Source organism: Pelecanus crispus, chromosome 7, assembly GCF_030463565.1.
Source record: "Pelecanus crispus isolate bPelCri1 chromosome 7, bPelCri1.pri, whole genome shotgun sequence".
NCBI lineage: Eukaryota > Metazoa > Chordata > Aves > Pelecaniformes > Pelecanidae > Pelecanus > Pelecanus crispus.
In genome coordinates this window covers 34,448,082-34,468,167 of record NC_134649.1, presented here as the reverse complement: position 1 = coordinate 34,468,167, position 20,086 = coordinate 34,448,082, and the positions used below count along the sequence as shown (strand labels likewise).

Genomic DNA, 20,086 nt, shown 5'->3' with positions numbered 1-20,086 from the left:
GCAGTGGAGGGAGCCCAAAGCCGCTCGCTGGCTGCTAACCCAGAGCTTGCTGGTGCGGGCAGCGGCCTCTTTCCTACTGCAGCATGCGGGTCTGGCCTGCCGCTCACCTGCCACCTCCTGCCAGCCGTCCTGCACATGGTCATCACCTGCCTGTCCCCAGCAGACATCTCTGAAACCAGAGGTCAGCACCTCTCTCCAGAGATATCCTGAGGCATAGCTGGGCCAGGGGGAGCTGCCACAGGAGAGGACTGAATTTTGCAAATGTGCAAATTTGTACAGATCTTGACCATGGAATGAAACTGTTCTTTCCGTATTTGTTGAAGGGAAGAAAATCCTTCTGTCTCTTGCTGTGTCTACTATCAAGTTCTGTAAATAATGGATCTGTCTGAAGGAATAAAGCTATCCTGTAACAGCCAGCCAAGGGAGAGGTGTGTGAGGGAAGGGAGAGGGGTGCATGTGCAGCTGGGAGCACTGAGTGGTTGCTCTGGGCCACATTGTCCCTGCTGGCAGCTCTTCTGTGGTACTAAAAACTTGTAGTTGTGATTGCACCAACACCAGGTGAACGTGATGCTGGTGGAGTCAAACTCAATTTATTGACACAACTTGAGGGCAGGAAGAGAGGGGGAGCAGCTGCTGGCAGTCAGCACTTGGCTCCTGCTGCCTACCTCTGTGCAGGATGGTGGAGGTCCGGTCTCAGGCCCTCAGCTGGGATGGTTTCCTAGACTGGATGGATTTTCTGCCTAGAAGTCCAGGGCACAGATCAAGGCTGTGCCCCGTTTGATCCAGTGCTTCTGTGGCTTGTCTGTAGGGATCTCCACAGCAATCACATAGTTGGTGGAGTGGCCCGTCGTTGACAGCGTGCCTGTAATGGGGGAAGCAAAGGCAAGAGGGTGGTACTGCAGCCCTGGCTGCTGCACAGTGACCTGGGAGTCCCATCCAAGTGGCCCCATGTGAGATCCCCTGTCCCATCCCTGTGTTAGGTGACAGGCTGAGCAGGGCTGGGGGAAACAGGCTTGTGTATTTTCAGGTGTGGGCTTGAGGAGAGCCAGGCCAGAGGCACTGCTGCACAGCTGGCCGGTGCCTGGCTGCTCCGTCTCCACAACCACAGCAGGAGAAATCTTTTTCTCCCTGGCTGGGCTCAGCTAACGGTGCCTCTCTCCATGCCCATGTGTGGCACGAGGAACCCCTGCAGCCTCTCCTGGGCTGCCCTTCCTGGCTGCTTCTACAATCTCCCTTGCTTCTGGAGATACGTCTTTAGGGCATCTACCTGCACGAGTGAGAGTCTTATAGATGGGGCACAGGTAGGTGCCAGTGGCTGGAGGCTTGCGGTTGGGGACAGGAAGCAGCCAGATGACGGCCATCTCTGTGTAAAGCTCCTTGGGGCGCGACTCTGCTAGCTGAAACGCAGCGGGGTCCCAGCGGGCGCCTTCAAGAAACAAGCCGTGGATGTAGCAGCCTTCGTTGGGAGGGTGAGCGAGCTCGCTCACCGACTCCTTCATTACCTGCAGAGGAGAGCAGGCCCAGGGCCCTGATCAAGGCCTGTCCCTGGAGGCTCAGCCCCAAGGACCCCCTTGAGCTGCTCTCAGTTAAGTCAGCGCTGCCACAGGGGAGCCTGCCCCAGCTCTCAGATGGGCTAGGCTGGGTTTTCTGGCATCTCACACCATGAGGCTGTGGGGCAGCCTGTGGCAAAGCCTGTGGAGGGGGATGTGAGCAGGTCTGGAGAGGGAGGAGCCTCTGCTTGCCTTGTGGAGGTGTCTGGCAGTGTGGGTGGGTGTATCCGAGCACAAAGGGGATGATGGGGGTCCACGGGGCAGCTGTGCAGCTAGTGGCTTCACCCCTTGTGCAGGTCAGGGCTAGAGGGCCACAAAGGCAGCAGTTCTAGCAGCAGATTCCAAAAAAATCCAGAAAAATGCAGAGCCTCTGGCTTAGTAACTGACCTTGAAGCTAAATGAGATGGTGTCGATGGAGGTGACAGACTTCCTGGCGAAGTTCTGCAGTGTCCCGGTGAGGAAAGCCTGGGGGAAGAAGAACCCGCTGATCCAGAACACAGAGGGGATCCCATGGCTGATCCATTTCTGCAGGAATTCAATCCGCTGCACCAAGTCGTTCACCCACGATGCCAAGGGCTTCAGTGACGGGTAGGCCTGCGGGGCACCCACAGAGTTGAATGCAATCAAGGACACCCTAGAGCTTGTGCCCCAGTTGCTGATAGCTGCCCACAGCCCAGGGATTCATCCAGCGTGGGGCTGGAAACAACTGCGAGCTGCACCAGGCAGGAGACGGCTCCCCCTGAGACAGCCCAGTCCAGCTGTGCTGGTTGATGACCCATTCCCCTGGTTTGGGCGAGCTCCTGCAGGCAGCTGGGCTGTCCGGGGCACGTACCTTGGCATTCCACATCTCGGGGACAGCGTTGTTGTACAAGCTGATGGCCATCAGCTCCAGCTGAGAGGACATCATGACCAGGCCCTTGAGAGCTTTCAGCAAATCCTTCAGTGTCTGAGCAATCACCTCCAGGAGCCTGTTGTACCTACAGAGAAAGAGCAGAGGGAGCGGAGAGACTCAGTGCAGCGGTTTATTGTCCATGTCTGTCCAGAGAGAGTATGGATCTCTGTATGACTGAAGCTCCTCCATGTAACCCCCAGCCTTGTTCCTCTTTAATGGGGTCTCATAGCTGCCCCCCTGCCAGCCCTGAATTGCTGATGGTAGTGGATGGAGATACTGGTCAGTCCTCACAGGACAGGGATCAGCTGAAGGTCCTGGCTGGGACACCACAGTTGTTAGCGTGGCTGCCAATCCCACTGCTGTGCTCAGCAGTGAGGTTCCTCAAAGGTGGGTGGGAGCAGGGGCCTGCACATCTCTGCTGTTCCCCAAGGGACCAGCTGGTTGCTGGCCCAGGATCTGGTCCCACAGGGGTTTTTACCTGATCACTTCCTGTACCAGCACTGTGTTCATGGACTCTTCATAGAGCAGCGGGTATTTGTGGGTCACCTCCTGCAGGTTCATGGGGGCAGGCAGCTTTGCCAGGATGTCCTTGGAGGTCTCCTCCACGAGCTGGAAGGAAGGCAGCAAGCAGGTGAGCATCCTCCTGGCCAGAGCTGCTGAGAAGGGGGGGGCTAACGCCCAGATGGCAGTGTCATGGCTGGCATCCAGCAGACAGGGTGGCACCTGCTGAGAGCTGGTGTTTGCACTTGCTGCCTGTACTGGGCACTGGGTGCCAGAGCACTGGCAGGATCAGGGCACCCACCTCTTCCCTGCTGAGGCCTCCCAGCATGAAGGTCCTGGGTTGCAGCTGCGTAATGGCCCCCAGCAGAGCAAAGGTCTCATTCTGAGCAAAGGTGATGTTGGCATTGTCGTGTAAACCAAAAAGCTCTGGGCTATCATTGAGTGGCAGGCTCTTGATGTACTGGAGGTAGCCCTGGAAAGGGATCCGCACAGGCTGTCAGGCCAAGAGCACAGGGATAAATTTGTGGTGCCCCTTTGCGCTGCTATGGGCCTGGCCCGAAAGAAATGACTAAGCCAGGGCTGCTGGATAAGCTAAACCCAGCAGATCACAGACTCATTTGGGAGATATTCCTTGTCTTGGTGTTCGAGATTTATTCATCTGACTTTTACACAGCTCTTTATCCCATCACAGCCAGGAAACACAACTCACAGCTTTGACTTAGGGACAGCTTGTACATGCCCAGAGCAATGCTTGCTGATGCAGGACTCGGGCTGCTGGGGAGGCTGATGGGGTGGCAGCTCCCCTGAGCCAGGTTTGGTGGCCGAGTGGAGGCCATGGCCATGGTTTGCGGTCTGGCTGGGGAGTTAAATTGCATTTGTTTAGAAGCAAACACATGCTATGAGAATGGGCAGCTTGGCAGTGAGCTTCCTGCTGTGTCTCCTGCAGGGCTCCTGGGGTACTTCAGGTATGTGGTATCAAAATGATTCAGAGTACAAAAGCTTTCAGCTGGGGAACTCTGGTGATAGAGCTGCTACCACCTCCTGTGCACAGGGACCAGATTTTCCTCCTGTTACTTGAAACAGGTGCAGCTTCCTGAAAGCAGCTGAAGATCCCCAGGTTCTTACAAACCTATATTCCCCCAAGGAACTGGACATGTAGTGGGTTTCAGGGAGTAGATCCCCTTTGCGCTACGACAATCTCTCTGGATCTATAAGCTGCAATTTGTTACTTGAGTACTTACATCGAGGTCAGAAGAGGTGCTGATCTGCTTGTAGATCCCCGATTCGGAATAGGCAAACTCAGGAATTAAAACCTCAGGCTTGTAGAAATCTTCCAAAATACTCATGATGCAGCGCCTGTCCCAGTCGTCAGTCACACGGCCGCCATAGTTGATCTCCCCAGCTGTGTACTTCAGAACCTGTGAGGGACCCCGCCATGGCTTTCCGACCTGCACGTGCATCATGAGCCTGTTCCCTCCACAGGAGTGGCCAGCTCACGCACTTACCTTGTACGGGATGTCTGTGTATTCGCTCAAGAACATCTGTAGCTGACTGATGCAGATGCGGAGGTCTCCATCTGTGAACTCATAGGGGATGTTGAACCCCAGAGGCCCAAACTTTCTCCTCTCCAGCATGTTCCCATGGAAGAAGCAAAGTGACAGCAACAAGGATTTAAACTCTGTGACCTGTGGGCAGGGGAGCAGGGAGAAGAGGTGTTCAGCTTGGCAGGAGGCATCCTTGGATGGGGTCAGAAAATGCTAGGACCTGGCAGAGGAGATGTGCCGATTCAGCAGTGCAAACTGGAGCCTGGAGAGGTGGGAACCTCAGTCAGGCTGCTGTGCTGGGGAAGGCTGTGGCCCACTCCCTTGCTTAAAGAGAGCTGCAAGTGTCTTACGCCAGGCCTCTGCAATCCTGTTGCTTCTCAAAGTGAAACTTCTAATTGGCTCATCACAAAGTAGATGTGGGCTTATGAGAAATACCACCAGCCCTTCTCTAGCATGCGAGAGCTCTAGTGGAGAGGAAGATCTGTGCCTGGAGAGGACCAACATCCAGGTGGAAAGCATACATCGGAGCAGGCACAGGCTGGGAACAGCAAACCAAAGCACAACTTGGGTCTTACCTTGGGGCAAGAATTCAAGAAGTCATCACTGAAACTAATGTAGGACTTGAGCAGGTTGGCCTTGACCCCGCGGGGGGGCTCGATGGTCATCTTGGAGCCATTCTGCAGGATGGACACAGGGAAGTGGTTGCTTGGTAGACTGGTGAGCCAGAGGCGAAAGTCCTGATGCACCTGGAAATTCAGTAGGCAGCAAGTGCTCAGAGGGTGCAGGCACAGCCACTGCAGCTGCTCCTGCACTGACCCTCTGGTTTTATGGGGAACCTGTGGATGGGATTGAACTAGATCTGGGCTCTTCCCAGGGCTGCAGCCTCCTGCCTGTCACCCTCAGAGTGGGCAGGCTGCTCAATAAAACAGCTCACCTTGATGGGGTCAATACCCTCAATGAGCCTCTCCAGTGAAGGCATCCAGCTGGGGGCCAGGTGGCAGTTCTGGAAGAAGACCCAGTTGCCCTGCTCCATGGCACTGTGCATCATGGCTTCAGCACGGGGGCCCTGAGGAGGCAGATGAGAAGAGCTCAGAGACCCTGGTCCATCACGGGTTGCGTCCTGCTGAGCTGGACAGGGAGACAGCTGCTGGGTGGAAGGACCACTTTCCAGAGCTACAGCCTGGCTTTGTCCCCATGGCTCAACTGGATCTTTGCTGTCTGATGGCACAGCAAAGGCCCTTTCACAGCTTTTGCAAACCTGTGTGGGAGAGTGGAGGAATGGAAGAACTGGGGAGGGATTTGGGAAGTTAGAGGGCACTATAGGGGGAACTGCTGCAGCCCCCCAGCTGAACTGGCTCCTCCAGCTAGCAGAAGGTTGGTGAGTAAGGGCCCTGGGACAGGAAGGTGTTTTCACTGTGCTGCAAAGGTGTTTGACCTACTTGGAGCTAGGTGAGATCTCTGGGAGTGCCAGCAGGACAGTGGCGCCCCAGGTGGGCACCAGCAGCTTACCTGGCCTTGGCCTAGAGAAATGGCAGAGAGCTTTTGGGAGAACTTCATTTCTTCAGCAAACTTGTAGAGGTCGGCAGCGGGGTCAGTGCCTGGGGACAGCACGAACACCAGGGGGGTGGTGGCAGTGGACTCCCTGAAGATGACTGAGAGGTCAGTGGTCTGCAACACAGAAAGTTGGTCAGAGTGGAGGGGCCATAGTGACACCAGGGGCAGCACCTCCTCACCCTGCCTGGCCTCCAGCTCCTCTCCAAGGCACCGGCATGCTCTTGGGTGCCAAGGCCAGAAACATGTTCAATACAGCACAGCTCTCCTCCAGCAGCATTGGGATCAGGGCAGTAACCACTTTTCCATTTGTATTCAAACTCTTCCCTCATACGCCTGCACTATCTGCCCCTCCCAGTGTGGCAGAATATCCCCCATCTAAGACATAAGTGTTTCCCCAGCTGTGAGAACACTGTGGCTGCAGAGAGGCATGAGCACCCTCACTGCAATTGGAAAATGCTGACAGCCCATTTACAGCAAGCTTGAGGTCTCCTGCTCCACTCCTGTCCCCACCAGTGCTTCATTTTGGCTGGTTACCTGCGGCTCAATGAAGTGCCGGTCCAGGTTCAGCGCCACAAAGTCCTGCATGGCGTTGGTGATCTTATCTCCCCGCAGACACCGCAGAACCAGAAGCTTCTGGAAGGCATCAAGCTCAGCATCCCACTTCCCAGGCAGGGGCTCTCTGCAAAGCAATTAGGTGCATTTTGAGGGGATATGCCAGATCCTGCAGCTCCCCAAGAAGCACCCAAGTTGCCTGCAGGCAGCCACTGGGATTTCAGAAGGGACAAGGGCCTTCCAGTAACTTGGCTGAGGTTGTTGTCCACAGCCTTGAAACCATCAGCAGGAAAGCCAGAGCTGCTTCCACTGAGGAAGCACGAAACACTGCTGGGCTAAGGCATCATATAGCTCTGCCTTGGGCAAGCAACATGCACAGGCAAGGGCCACCCTTCAGGAGACAAGGTAATGCCTCACTCTCTCCCTTGTGTGGCACTGCACTGGGAGCAGAGCCGGCACTGTGGCTGTATTGGCTCCTCGTGCTCTCCCAGGGACGCCAGTACATGCTGGGTGCATGTCCTGGTTTCGGCTGGAATAGAGTTAATTTTCTTCCTAGTAGCAGGCACAGTGCTGTGTTTTGGATTTAGTAGGAGAAGAATGTTGATAACACACCGATGTTTTAGTTGTTGCTAAGTACTGCTTATGCTAGTCAAGGACTTTTCAGCTTCCCATGCTCTGCCAGGTGCACAAGAAACTGGGAGGGGGCACAGCCAGAATAGTTGATCCAAACTGCCCAAAGGGCTATTCCATACCATATGCCGTCATGCTCAGTATGTAAACTGGGGGGGGTTGGCCACGGAGCAGCGATCGCTGCTCGGGAACTGTCTGGGTATCGGTCGGCGGGTGGTGAGCAATTGCATTGTGCATCACTTGCTTCGTATATCATTATTATTATTATCATTATTATACTGTTACTATTAGCATTAGTATTTTACTTTATTTCAATTATTAAACTGTTCTTATCTCAACCCAGGAGTGTTTCTCACTCTTACTCCTCCGATTCTCTCCCCCATCCCACCGGGGCAGGGGGAGTGAGCTAGCGGCTGCGTGGTGCTTAGTCGCTGACTGGGGCTAAACCATGACAGTGCAGTACAGCTAAGATGACAAAGCAGAGGGCACTTGCCTGTGAGGCTTGGGGCTGTCAAAAATGGCCCTGAATGCTACCAGGTTGGCTGCAAAATCATTGGCGAAGCCAGAGAAGTTCTTCAGGTCGCTCAAGGCCAGGATGTCTCCCCATGCTCTCTCATACAGCCAGGTCGGAGCTGGGTTCTCCCTCATCTCCTTTATGGTCCCTCCTGACAGCAGGTACCGCCATTCCTCCTGGGAACAGGATAGGACACAGTCATGGATTATAGCCTACCTGCCTCGGTTTGAGGCACATGGGTTTGTGCCATATTCAACTAAAATCCTGTAGTAACTTTCTGGCTGCCAGGTGTGTGTGTCGAGGAGTAAGTGAACTGGAGGGTCTGGTGAGATCAACATCACTGTTCAGCTGCCACTAGCTTTTCTCTGTCTTCTAATCCCTGCCTGCGCCCTCTGAACTTGCTAACTTTTGCAGCAGTCTGGCAGCAAACTGGCAAAAGCTGCAGGTGATTCAGGCAAGGCAGCTCTGCATATAGACACAGGGAAAGATCTGAGATCTGAGTGAAGAGAGAGGCCCCAGGTTTGGCCACCAGCTTGCCAAGCCTGTCCCCAGCCCCAGGGAACAGGGCTCCTTTTCCACCTTGGCATGCTATTCTAGGGGGCTGGACAGGCTGGGCTTGAGTTGCCCTGATTGGATCCCATCAAAGGACTAAGGCGACTTGCTCACCATATCAATCTGCCCATCATTCATCAGAATCCGGACACAAACCAGGAAGGCAAACATGAGCTTGTGCTTCTCAAAGAGGCTACGGCACACATTACTGTAGAGACTGAAGGTGATGTAGTTGTTGATGTTCACAATCCGGTCCTTCAGGGTGTCTGAAAAAAAGGCAACAACCAGACAAGGGTGGCGGGTGCTACAGGTGACGTGGAGGGTGCTCTCCATGTCAGCTGTCAGTTCCTGGTCACAGGGGCACACCCGCACCCTGCCCAGGAAGAACAGCTGCTGCTTTCAAATCTAGACTTGGCACAGAGAGCCCGGTGAAAGCACAAGGCTGTGAGACTCAGCACATAGAAGAAAACACTGTCCCAGCACTGGGAGGGAGTCCACACTGCACCATGGCAGCCTAGGTGGGCCCAGCCACCCCCACCCTGGCTAACATGCACTGCTGGGTGGGGAAAGATGCCCCCCCAGCCTGGCAGCAGCAGCCAGGACCTGTGCGTGGAGGTGGCTGTGTGTCAAGCAGAGCCACGCCATTTCCAGGATGGCGCCTGGTCAGACAGGGCAGCAGAGAAGTAGTGGGGAAGAGAATGGAGGGCAGGCTGCGACCACATCTTCCCTTGCTGTCTGGACACAACTAGGGACAGCTCTGGATCATGCTGAGAGCCAGTGCAAGCAGCCACGTTTGCCCTGACTCTGCAGGTGTCCTAACTTCTGCTGCCACTAGACCAGGAATGTGGGGTGAGGAAAAGGATAGGAGGGTGCTGTTCTGGGCAGGCACCTGCTCTCTTGGAGTTACTGATCCCCATTAGGAAGATGTTGAGGAACCACTCAAGTGAGTACTGGTACATGGGGTCCACATTGGACAGGTCTGAGACACAGAAGTAGAGGATCTGTGAGCGGACGGCCACAGGCACATACTGGACACGGGTGATGTTGATGTCCTTCTCTGTCTGCTCTGCCACCATTACCTTGGCCTGGAGGACAGAAGAGACATCATGGTTAGTGCAGTGCTGGCAGGGGATGCACAGCTGCAGGGGGAGAGCACCTCCACCTCTGACCTGGATCTCTCCTGCCTTGAGCTTGGATGCCTCCAGCACTTTGATGAGCTCCAAGTCATCTACAGGGTTTCCTTCAGAAGTGCTGAGCCGATACAGGATCTGGTCTTCTATCTCCTTCAGCTCTTGATGCATCTTGGCATTGCTAATAATTAGCTGGTTTCTAGCTTCTTCTAAGTCAGGCCGCTCTGCAGCCACCACTTGTCCCAGCAGCTGGTCTTCCAAGCCACTACAACAAAAGCCATGGAAGTGAGGGTGGGGGCAACAGGACCGAGGGTTTGAGGACTGTGAGGAATGAGGCTGAGCAGCATGGGCAACTAATGGGGTAAGCAGGTACCTGGGTGAGAGGGTGAAGTTGATGAGGGTAAGCTTCGTGGCGACCTCAGGGCTGTAGTGAGGGTTGGGCATGTTGGTAGTGATGTACATCTTGAAACCCTCATGGTAGGGGATCACTGTATCCCCCAGCTTCAGCACAGTGTTGCCTTGCTGTTTGTAGGTCTGCACCGGAGAGGGACAAATACAGGAAGGCTAGGACAGCTACCTCTTGTGAGGGAAGGCATACTGCTGTGCCCTGGGCTCTGCAGTGGGAGAGAGTCTGAAGGCTCTCTGGGCAGAGGAGCTCAAAGCCACCGGGCAGACCTGAAGGCCTGAACCTGAATAGAGCAACTGTATTCCATGGCCCTGCCTCCCAGGCAAAGATGCCTGCTGGCAGGAGACTGGGTTGTGCAGGAGGCTGCCAACATGTTGGAGCCCTAGCCAAGACATGCGAGCACAGAACAGGCAGCATCCATGTGAATGCTGCCTGCCCAGAGAGACCTACAAACCCACCACATCCCACTGCATCCTGGCCAGATGCCCCCTTACAGCCCAGCCACTGCCCCTCCTTGCCAAGGCGAGACATAGGACCTGTTTCAGCAGGACAGGCTCAAGGGCTGGATCCAACTCCTCGCCGACATTCTCCAGCAGGAAGGGCTTCCCGAAGGTAATAGCATTTTCCAGACTGCAGAGGAAGTCCCGGTCGCCCAGTCTGGCCACCTCCAGACCGTTCACCTTCTCCTGAAAGGGAGCAAGGGAGGGTAGGGTCCCTGCGGTGTCCTGCCCACCTTCACATCCAGCTCTGGTGCATGGTACACCTCTCACTAGGCTGACTTAGCTTGCCGGAGCAGCAGAAATAATATCTTTTCTTGCTCGGCTAGTTTTTGGCTATTTTGGCAAGTTTAGTCCATGTCACTAGGCACTAGAGACAGTTCAATGAGGCAGCAGGAAAGGCGAGGAACAGGGAGAACCTCCTTCAAAGAGCCATACCCCTGCAGAGCCCCACACTGGTAACTCAGAGCTCATTTGCCTGCAAAGTGAGAGCAGGTGCGTGGGAAAAGCCCTCGGGGAGCAAAACAGGAGCAGCTGTCTGAGCCTCCCCCCTGAGCCTTCAAAAGGGCAGTGGGTGCCTCTCTGGGGGAAGAGAAGAGGTGATGGATTGTGTTCCTAGTCCCCTGGCAGTGAGGGCTGTGCTCACTAGCCAGGTAATGCTACCCTGATCCCTTTTGTCCCAGGGACCCTAGAGGCTGTTATAGGAGATGCTAGTGTTGTTCTGCATGGTTTTGGGTGTGGTGAAGGATGTAAGGCCCCCAGAATGCTAGTGGAGAGCCAGAGTGGGAATCTGATGCCTCGTTTGCTTACAGCAGGGCCCCTCCTGCCCTGTGCTGATTTCCCCAAGCTGGGACATCTACCTGTGATGAATATGGAGCCTGTCTGGTGCTGGGGAGGCTGGGACAGGACAGGACAGTGTGGGGTCTTGCAGCTCTGGAGCCCAAAGCCGCTCTGTCCAGCTTGTAACAGAAAGCTGCTTCCCCTATCCTGGCAGACTTGGCTTTCCTCCCCACAGCTCTTACCAGATTCTTGATCCACTTGTTTGCTTGTCCTTGGGGATCTATGTAGTGAGTCCAGCGCTGGGAGAATTGTGTTATTACCCCATTCTCCACAGACAGGGTATCGTTGGGTAAACCAGCAATCTAATGGGGTAGAAAAAGCTGTTGGGAATACCTGGTAGCACAACACAGCTGACCAGAGAGAAGACCTTCCTGCCCTGGCCCCTGTGTGTTCCCAGTGTGGTGGATGGTGGTGAGGGTACCTCTAACAGAAGCTGAGCCCAGAGCTGCAGCTCTGCCTGAAGCGCTGAGCCACAGGACAGAGCTGTGCTGGCAGAGTTAGGCTATGGGCAGGGCTTTGCTCTAAGCCTGTGGTTTGTGAAGGGGAAGTATTATGAGTTGAGGCTGCTGCCCTGGATGCTGCCAGGTCCTCTCCTGCTCATGGCGCAAGGAACCCCGGCAGCAATTCCAGCTCTGCAGTGTGGGTGTGCTTGGTTGTTATTGAGCTGTTTGGCTTGGGGTCTGTCCTTTGGTGCAGGTGATCCTAGTGAGTGGTGAGCTGAGTGTTCTAGCCTTTGCCTGAGGCACCTTCAGCCTGAAGTGTTGGGTTTTTCTGCAACTTGCCTGCCAGGAGCTGATTTCCACTGGGTCTCCAAGGGTGCTGATCAGGTTTGGCTCCGTGGTGTGAGGAATGTTGTTTTCTGACAGCTGCCTCAGCCACTCCTTGCACAGTGCTACACGGTAGTGTCCCTGCCACAAGAAGCACCATCATAGCCTTTCTTTTAGTTGCAGCTAGTCTGCTGTGAACATTTAAACCCTCTTGTTTCCATTCAAATGGGACCCTGTGCAGCCTCTGGCACAAACAGAGAGAGATCCAGGAGGGATCTTGCACCATTTTTCCCTATTCCTTTCTCCCAGTGATCTGGCCAGCAAGATCTCCCAGTGATCTGGCCGTCAAGAAGCCAGGAGAGCCGAGCAGCTAACCAAACCCATCACAGGGCGCATTGCACACTTACTGTAAAAGGGCCCAGATAGGCCACAAAGCCAGCTGCAACCAGCATGTCCCCAGTGATGTTGTTGATCTTGCAATCCAGTTTCTCTACAGTGTCCTGCCAGCGCACCTTCTCATCAGCCAGGCTGTTTATGAGCTGTGGGATTAAGTTGCACACATGAGAGCTGCTGTGTGGTCTAACCTTGTGTCCTGGATCTGCTGTTCTTTGGGTAATGCTGCAGGTGACTTTGTGACCAGAGGCTGCAGGGTGGCCCCTGCCATACCCTGAATTCTGTCCCCAGCTTTGAGTCCTTAATCCTGGGATTACTGGGCTGCTCTCAGCTGTCCTAGAGACCCGTTGCTGGCTGAAGAAGCTGTGCACAGGAGGACAGCAGCTGTTCACAACAGTGCCTGGTTAGCTTAGCTTCCCCAGTCCTGTTGTGCTGCTGAGATCTGGCCAGGCAGCTTCAACCTAGGATTGTTGTGAGTTGCAGGCACATAGATTTTTTTCACTGCTGTGCTCCTTGACCTGAAATCAGGTTGTCTCATGTAAGCAGGCAGAACCCAGCTCTGTCCCTTACCATATCAGCACGGCCCAGTCTCTGCTGACACTGCTCACACTTCATCTCCAACTCCTCCTTCTTGGCTATGCAGATCTTGTACTTGGCTTGCAGCATGGCAATGCCACCTTCAACCTCCCTCAGGCGTTCCTTAGCTTCCTCAAGGACCTGCTGAGTGGCACGCAGGTCCTCTTCGGCCTCCCGCAATGCTTTCTGGGGAGATGCACAAGGAAACAGTGGATATGTTGGGCATGTGGCTAGGCTCTTCCCCAAAAAGCCAGAGACCTTGGAGCAAGAGTTGGCTTTGCATAAAAGCACTAGCTGATACTGAGATCCTTCCCTGTATGACAAAGGTTGACCTGTCTAACTCCAGGGGGATGTTCTGCAAGCCCAGGAATAAAACTAGGGGTGAGGAGGGCATTTCTGCATAGCTCTAAAAAGCCAAGAGCCTGTGCCAGCTTACGCAAGCTCAGGATGTGGCCCACTGGCGAACAGGAGGAAAGGTTCCTCTGCTTCCCCCAAAATAATAAAGAAATAGCTAGGCCTGGAGAGGATTAAGACTGAAACACTAGTGAGATATGGGAATGCTTCTGCAAGTACAGTTTCTGCTGAACCAGGAACTCAGCACTAAGAACAAAGTATCACTTCTGCCCCAGCATATTGTAGGCTGATTTCTTCTACTTTATTATGTTAATGGGTTTTGAAGCTTTGGCTCTGCTAAGGCTTGGTCTGAACATTACGTCCTGACCTCACCATGGTGACTCTCGACATCTCCTGCAGAAGGGGGCTGCTAGTAATGTGTTCCCTAACACCTAGAGCAACTGGGTCACATTGCCTCTTACCCGCTTGGGCTCCACAACCTTGGCCACAAAATGGTACTTGTGCATGGCACGCACCCACTGGCAGATGGAGGTGCAAGCTTTGGAGACCTTGGCAATAGCAGCTGGCTGAAACTCCTCACTGTCAATGTAGGGCTGGATGGCCCTGATCACATTGTCTGCAATATTGTCCTGCAAGGAATGGTGGGAGAGAAAGGAGATTGGTGATGAGGGTGCTAGAGATCTGACTGAGGAGGGTCTCAAAGGGCTTCCCTCAGTGGCGGCAGCCTGCCCCAGGACCTGGCAGGGTGGTTAAGGCATTGCACTGGAGCAAGAGGAATCAAATTACCGTGTGTTGAGGCCTGGGAGGCACAGCTGTGGGATTGGGTAAATCCCTTCCCATACCACTTCCATCCAGCTCCTTCACATGGGAAGAGTAGAGGGACAGAAGGGGAACACCTGTGTGTCTGGGTCCCATTGCCCAAGGCAATGAAGTGCAGCCAGCTGACACAAAGACTTCCAGGCCAAATATGTCCTCATCCTCTGTGGTGCTGAAGGGTGGAGCCCACAAGGAGCTTTAAGCTTCACTGCTGTGAGAAGGATCTCTGTGAGGCAATACCTGACCCCTGGTCACAGCCTCCCTCTGCCAGCACTTACCTTATCATACTTAAACAGGCTGTCCAGGAACTTCCCTGGGTCCTGGAGAAGGCCCCTGCCTGGCTCCCAGTAGTCATCCACCTTGGAGCCTAGCTTTTCTCCTGCCACCCTTTTCGGCTTGATTCCTTTCATAATGCAGACTGCTTCAATCACCATCTTCACACCGAGGGGAGGCCGCTGCATTGCTCGTACCTTCAAAACCCAAATGGAGACAGTGGGTTAGCCTGGTTCTCAGTGAGATAGGGTGCTCATCCCTCAGCTGGCCTAGAGGAGACTGGGACCAGAGGCAGGACATTTAGAGGATGCAGTGCACAGGCAGTAAGGAGAGAGGTATTTGAAGGGAAAGCTGGTTACCAGAAAGGGCATGGAGCAAACTATAGGTAGGCTGAAAAAGCCTGCCCTCATGCTCTGATAGGTATATCTTACAGACTGAAGATGTCGTAGCAAAGGAGCTAGATCTGTATGGCCCTGGGGAGGAGGCTATAAGGAAATGGGGCATGGGCAGGCTTTGTCCCTTGCTCTGTGGGCTCTTGTTTGTCTTGTACCCCACCATAGCATGCTGCACCCCATGAGCTGGTCTGCAGCACTTGCGGAGGGACTGCTTGAGTCTCTCCTCAAGCAGGCAGCTAGGAGTGCTGTTGTGGCGCCCTTGAGATGGCTGTGGGTGTCAGGACCCTTAAGGATGACTCCTGGTTTTTCCCTTCTAGTGCTGACCATCCTTGCCATGTTCAGCCGAAGATACTCCCAGGTCTTCCCACTGGACACAGTCAACAGAGGGGCAGGGTTTGTGGCAACGCTGAGGCTGGTCTACTCCCATGCAGACACCCTCTGTGAGAAGGACTTTGACTGACTCTTTGACTGCCCTCAGACAAAGCAGTTCCTTGAGTGGTTCTGCAGCATGGTGAGTGAGGAGAATGTGCTGAGCCCAGCTGAGGTAGAGGCCTACCGATGCCCTGCTGGCTGCAGGCAAACCCATCCTGGAAGGCGATGCCCTCGAGCAGGCATTGCAGATGTGCCGCCAGATCCCACAGCTCCCAAGCATTATACCGGAAGATGAGGGTCCCTCTCTGGAGGCCCTGCAGCAGGAGCTTCAGGAGCTGAAGGACTATCATGACCGTCAGCTCTGGCGGCACAACAAGCTGCAGGTTTGGGCAGCCAACCTGCAGTGGGAGCTGAGGTATTTGGAGGAGAAGGAGAAGGCAGTGAAGCAGGACTTGAGGAAGGCTCAGATGGACCTGGAAGCGGAGATCTTACAAACCAGTGCTGTCCTGAGCCAGATCAGTGAGGCTGCAAAGCAGCTGGCAGAGTGGCATGGGAACATGGGGAAAGGCCGGCCGCTGGCACTGCTGTGTGAGATGGATCTCGGCCCTTACGTGGAGCTAGAACAACAGGCCACCAATGTGTTTGAGAGGTTCATCCAGCAGACCCTACCAGGGCGTGTCCAGGCTCCAGATGTTCAGGGAGCAAGTGCACAGAGAGAGAGTAGCCTGAAGGAAAGGTTGGAGGCTGGGACACAGATGGACTCAGACTGGGAAATACCAGAAGGAAGAAGCGGAGCTCCTTATCCAGAGTGTTCAAAGACACCATGGGGGGTGGCACCAGCAAGTCAGGGAATACTGGTCCAAGGCTCGAGGGCAGAGCTTCTAGTGGAGGGGAGGAATGGGAGAGAGGTGTTGAGTATGGGGAATGAGGAGGAGAGAGATGGCAGCCAGGAAGCCACAGAAAGAACAGACGCCAAGCAAACAATGCCAAAAAGTGTTGGGACTGATGGAGATGAGCTACTGGAGGACCAAGACAGCTACTGGAAAGAGCTGAACCAAATAGAGAAAGCACGTATCTGTGCCCAAAGGGAGGTTATAGTCATGTCAGCAAAAGTGGAAGGCAACTGTGCTGCACTGGAGTGGGCCCAGAGGACTATGGAAGCTCTCGAGGAGAATCAGGTAGGGGCAGTGCTCCCTTTCCTCCACCATCCTTTGTGGCAGGGGCTGCCTGTGCTGTGGGCAGTCCCTTCTGTTGAATTTTGGAGCGCAGCTGACATGTCAGCAGGGCGTGGCAGAGCCAGGCAGTGCTAGTGGTGCACCCTGACACCAGCTTGTCTTGTCTTCTACCTGCACAGCATGTAGTCAAGGCAGAACTCTGGAGTCAGGCTGCCATGCTTCAGAAGCAGCTTCACACCCTGCGTTGCGACATCACGCAGACCCTGACCCACCAGCTGCCACCCCTCCTGAAGGCAGAGGCCTGCTGCTCTTGCCTGCCCATCCTGCAGAGGCAGCTCAGCCTGGAAGCTGCCCATCTGCAGTACATTGCCAGGAGGCAGGAGGAGGTGGCTGCATGGCTGGCAAACCAGCACAGCCGCCTGGATCTGCTAGAGCTCCAGCTGAAACGGGAGAAAAAGGAAATGGACCAGAAGGCTGCTTGGCTGCGGGAGATGGAAACTGCCATGAGGGAAGCCCAGACCAGGCTGCAGGAGCAGCATGACTACTTCAAAGATGCCAGCTCCTCCCAGGAGGGTTGTCCATGCACATGGATAGACCCCAAAGACCTCTCTGCTGTACGGTAAGAGCCTCGGGGTGTGTGTGTGCATGAGGAACAACCTAGATGTGGAGGGGGTGGCAAGGGAATGGGAGAGGCATGCAGCAGACCCAAGCTACCAGGCAGTCTAGCAGTGCTCTTCTGCCAGTGCAGAGCCACCCTGACTCCGTGGTGGTGTGAAATTCCCCAGAAGATGGTATCTGCTTCTTCCTGGCTGGCTAGTGCTGATGCAGCAAAGCATGGGCTTGGAGAAGGGAATGAGAACAGAGGTTTTCCTAGGATGTGAGGGTGGAGAGTGTAGGGGCAAGTCTTCAGTCATGGAGAAAGAGAGCTGGGCCAGAAGGAAGCACGAACTGCTTGGAGCAAGAGCTTTCTCTGGTTGGGTGTCCTGCACTGACAGGGGCTTCTCAGTCTTCCCTGCACAGCTCTGGAGCAGCTGGTGCTGGTGTCTGCCAGCAAGGAGTCCCTGAATGGCTCTTGAGCCAGCCTGGTCCTTTATGGTGCTCTTCTCAGACCTCCAGGACATGGGCTGCTCACCAGGAGTGGCTGTCCTCTTGTTGTTGCCCCACAGCTGCTTGCATCCCAGTCCCACAGCTGCACAATGTCCCCTGAGCCCTATTCTTCATCAGTGCTGGCACACTGCTCACACCTCTGGTTGGCTGTCCCCTCTTGCAGACTCTGGGACATGCTGGTGGGGGAAGATCGGGAGAGGCAGCTCTTCTGCAGCTATAAGGCCATAGCAGCCCAGTGCTCCCAGTTGGTTCAGGACCAGAGGGTGCTGGAAACACAGATGGCAGCTCCTATGTCCCAGCTCCCTGCCCTGGAGTCCTCCACAGAGGTGCGCTACCGGCTGCTGTACAACAGCTCCAACCAGCTGCAGCTCTCCTCTCCGGTAAGCAAGTACTCCTGCTCCACTGGGTCTTTGCTGGGTGGCACAGGGCTGTGAATCAGAGCCCTCTGTGCCATCCTCCCTGAGTGCAGGGGGGAGAGTTTACTGCCTCTCAGCCCACAGAGGGAGAGGAGGTTGGCCTCATCCTTGCCTTGTCCCAAAAGCTATCCAGTGAGGCAGTGGCTGGCTGAGGGACAAAGGTGATTCTGTTTCACATGTGCTGTTAAGTACAGAGATTGGGGTGCCTTAGCCAAGGTGGTCCAGTAAGATACTTCTGTTCCTTGGACGGTGTTTGGAGGCCAGAGCCAGGTGGTTAGTTTGTTTCTGGTGGGCTGAGCTGTTCCATAGGTGTGAGTAAATCCCCCTCTTTCTGCATGTTTACGTGTATTTGTGCTCTGCCCCTCAGAAGATTACCGAGCTGATGCAGCAACTGATCACCATGCAGGACAACCTCTACCAAACGCTGACAGACCTCCTGAGTGACTTGAATGTCAAGCGCAGATCTCTGGAGAGCCCTATCCTGCAGACAGAGCGCAACCTTTATGTGTATTTTTACTGTGATGAGGATCGGCTGAGAGAGGTGGTGGAGGAGCTGGAGAAGCAGGTGTCAGCTTCCTCTAAGGGACCACTGATGGAGCTGCCCTATGCAAAGGAGTAGGTCAAAGGGATGCCTCCTCCCTGCCATAGAAGTGGTGTCCACTTTGGTTGGACTGGGCCATTAATCCTGGACTGGGAGAGAACTCTGGTGGTCTTGGCTTCAGTGACAGGTTACTTGGGTCATGGCCCAGCAGCTGGGCTTAAAAGAAGCAGGGAGCTTATTTCTTAAATAGTTTCCTGAAGCTGGTGGATGAGTCAGATGATGTGTAAGAAATTGATGCACCTTGTGAGTTGGCATTGGAAGCCTTGTATAGACAGGAAGCTTTTCATGCCAACTCTACAAGTGGATGGGTGCTGGAGGCAAGTGGACTGACACTGTCTTTCCCCCCCTTCTGGGGAAAGGAGTTTTGTATGTTTTGTGAGGAATAAAAAGGTCTGTTATTCACAATTGCGGAGCAATAAGCCTGTCCCTCCCCTCCACAGCTGTTACACCCTGTGCAGTGAAATCTTGTACTTCATAGAATCGTTTAGGTTGGAAAAGACCTTTAAGATCATCGAGTCCAACCATTAACCTAACACTACCAAGTCCACCACTAAACCATTAAGGGTAGAGTAATAATTAATTTCATGTTTCCTGGCTTGGTAGCTGGATTATTTTTTAAATGAAAGTAAAAACTAGGAATCATTAAGGTTGGAAAGGACCTCTAAGATCATCAGTCCAACCATCAACCCAACATCACCAGGCCCACTAAACCATGTCCCAAAGTGCCATGTCTACATGTTTTTTGAACACCTCCAGGGATGGTGACTCCACCACCTGTTCCAATGCTTGACCACTCTTTCAGTAAAGAAATTTTTCCTAATTTCCAATCTAAACCTCCCCTGATGCAACTGGAGGCCATTTCCTCTTGTCCTATTGCTAGTTACATGGGAGAAGAGACCAACACCCACCTCACTACAACCTCCTTTCAGGTAGTTGTAGAGAGCAATAAGGTCTACCCTCAGCCTCCTTTTCTCCAGACTAAACATTCTCAGTTCCCTCAGCCACTCCTCACAAGACTTGTTCTCCAGACCCTTCACCAGCTTTGTTGCCCTTTTCTAGATGTGCTCCAGCAACTCAGTGTCCTTGTACTGAGGGGCAAAAACTGGACACAGTATTCGAGGTGTGACCTCACCAGTGCTGAGTACAGGGGGACAATCACTTCCCTGCTCCTGCTGGCCACACTATTCCTGATACAAGCCTGATACTTGCTGAGTTTGCTCTCTTGGCTATTGGCTATGACACTTGCCAGGCTCAGAATCACCCTCCTTTCTCTGACTATCCTATTTCAAGCCAGTATTCCTTGAAGTCAGCCCACCAACCATTGCCTCTTCCTCTTCTCTGCCTGTGGTGGATCCCCTTTCAAGAGCCTGCTGGTTCAGACAGTGTGCTGCTTGATCTGTCCCTGTGCTCTGCAGTACTCAAGGCTGTATTGTGGTGCTGCCTACCCCCATGGACAGGCACCATGGGGTGAGCCCTCCTCAACACCCTCTCTGGCACGAGTAGGAAACAACATGTAGCAACATCCAGGAGCCAGCTGCTGCCTCTCTGCCCCTCTTTGCTTCTGAAGGAGTGAAGCTGAGAAGCTGTATGGGCAGCTGCCCAGAGTGTGAGCCCAGGGGGATGGATAGAGATGCTGGAAAAGGCAGGGGATGCTGTAAGCCTATAGAAGGAGAATTGCT

General features: G+C 54.1%; 2 protein-coding genes across 2 annotated transcripts in view; one reads left to right on the top strand and one right to left on the bottom strand.

The window, feature by feature from the left end:
* Nucleotides 1–160: 160 nt before the first annotated feature.
* Nucleotides 161–20,086, bottom strand: part of DNAH1 (dynein axonemal heavy chain 1) — a 75,175-nt gene continuing 55,249 nt past the window's right edge. Inside the window, exons 55-78 of the mRNA XM_075714661.1 lie at nucleotides 14,347–14,538; nucleotides 13,714–13,881; nucleotides 12,893–13,084; nucleotides 12,337–12,468; nucleotides 11,945–12,070; nucleotides 11,345–11,464; nucleotides 10,362–10,511; nucleotides 9,793–9,953; nucleotides 9,459–9,684; nucleotides 9,179–9,374; nucleotides 8,404–8,555; nucleotides 7,713–7,913; nucleotides 6,576–6,716; nucleotides 5,997–6,155; nucleotides 5,422–5,553; nucleotides 5,063–5,323; nucleotides 4,449–4,628; nucleotides 4,185–4,361; nucleotides 3,245–3,415; nucleotides 2,921–3,051; nucleotides 2,383–2,527; nucleotides 1,938–2,144; nucleotides 1,268–1,502; nucleotides 161–862 (exon numbers count right to left, since the gene is read on the bottom strand). Of these exons, the coding sequence (XP_075570776.1) occupies nucleotides 741–862; nucleotides 1,268–1,502; nucleotides 1,938–2,144; nucleotides 2,383–2,527; nucleotides 2,921–3,051; nucleotides 3,245–3,415; nucleotides 4,185–4,361; nucleotides 4,449–4,628; nucleotides 5,063–5,323; nucleotides 5,422–5,553; nucleotides 5,997–6,155; nucleotides 6,576–6,716; nucleotides 7,713–7,913; nucleotides 8,404–8,555; nucleotides 9,179–9,374; nucleotides 9,459–9,684; nucleotides 9,793–9,953; nucleotides 10,362–10,511; nucleotides 11,345–11,464; nucleotides 11,945–12,070; nucleotides 12,337–12,468; nucleotides 12,893–13,084; nucleotides 13,714–13,881; nucleotides 14,347–14,538 (4,077 nt within the window). The 3' untranslated portion in view covers nucleotides 161–740. The remainder of the gene's footprint in view (nucleotides 863–1,267; nucleotides 1,503–1,937; nucleotides 2,145–2,382; nucleotides 2,528–2,920; nucleotides 3,052–3,244; nucleotides 3,416–4,184; nucleotides 4,362–4,448; nucleotides 4,629–5,062; nucleotides 5,324–5,421; nucleotides 5,554–5,996; nucleotides 6,156–6,575; nucleotides 6,717–7,712; nucleotides 7,914–8,403; nucleotides 8,556–9,178; nucleotides 9,375–9,458; nucleotides 9,685–9,792; nucleotides 9,954–10,361; nucleotides 10,512–11,344; nucleotides 11,465–11,944; nucleotides 12,071–12,336; nucleotides 12,469–12,892; nucleotides 13,085–13,713; nucleotides 13,882–14,346; nucleotides 14,539–20,086) is intronic.
* Nucleotides 15,029–18,425, top strand: LOC142594015 (HAUS augmin-like complex subunit 3). The gene is given in 5 exon segments (XM_075714662.1): nucleotides 15,029–15,292; nucleotides 15,294–16,286; nucleotides 16,463–16,902; nucleotides 17,554–17,770; nucleotides 18,174–18,425. Coding segments are annotated over 5 exon segments (2,166 nt in total).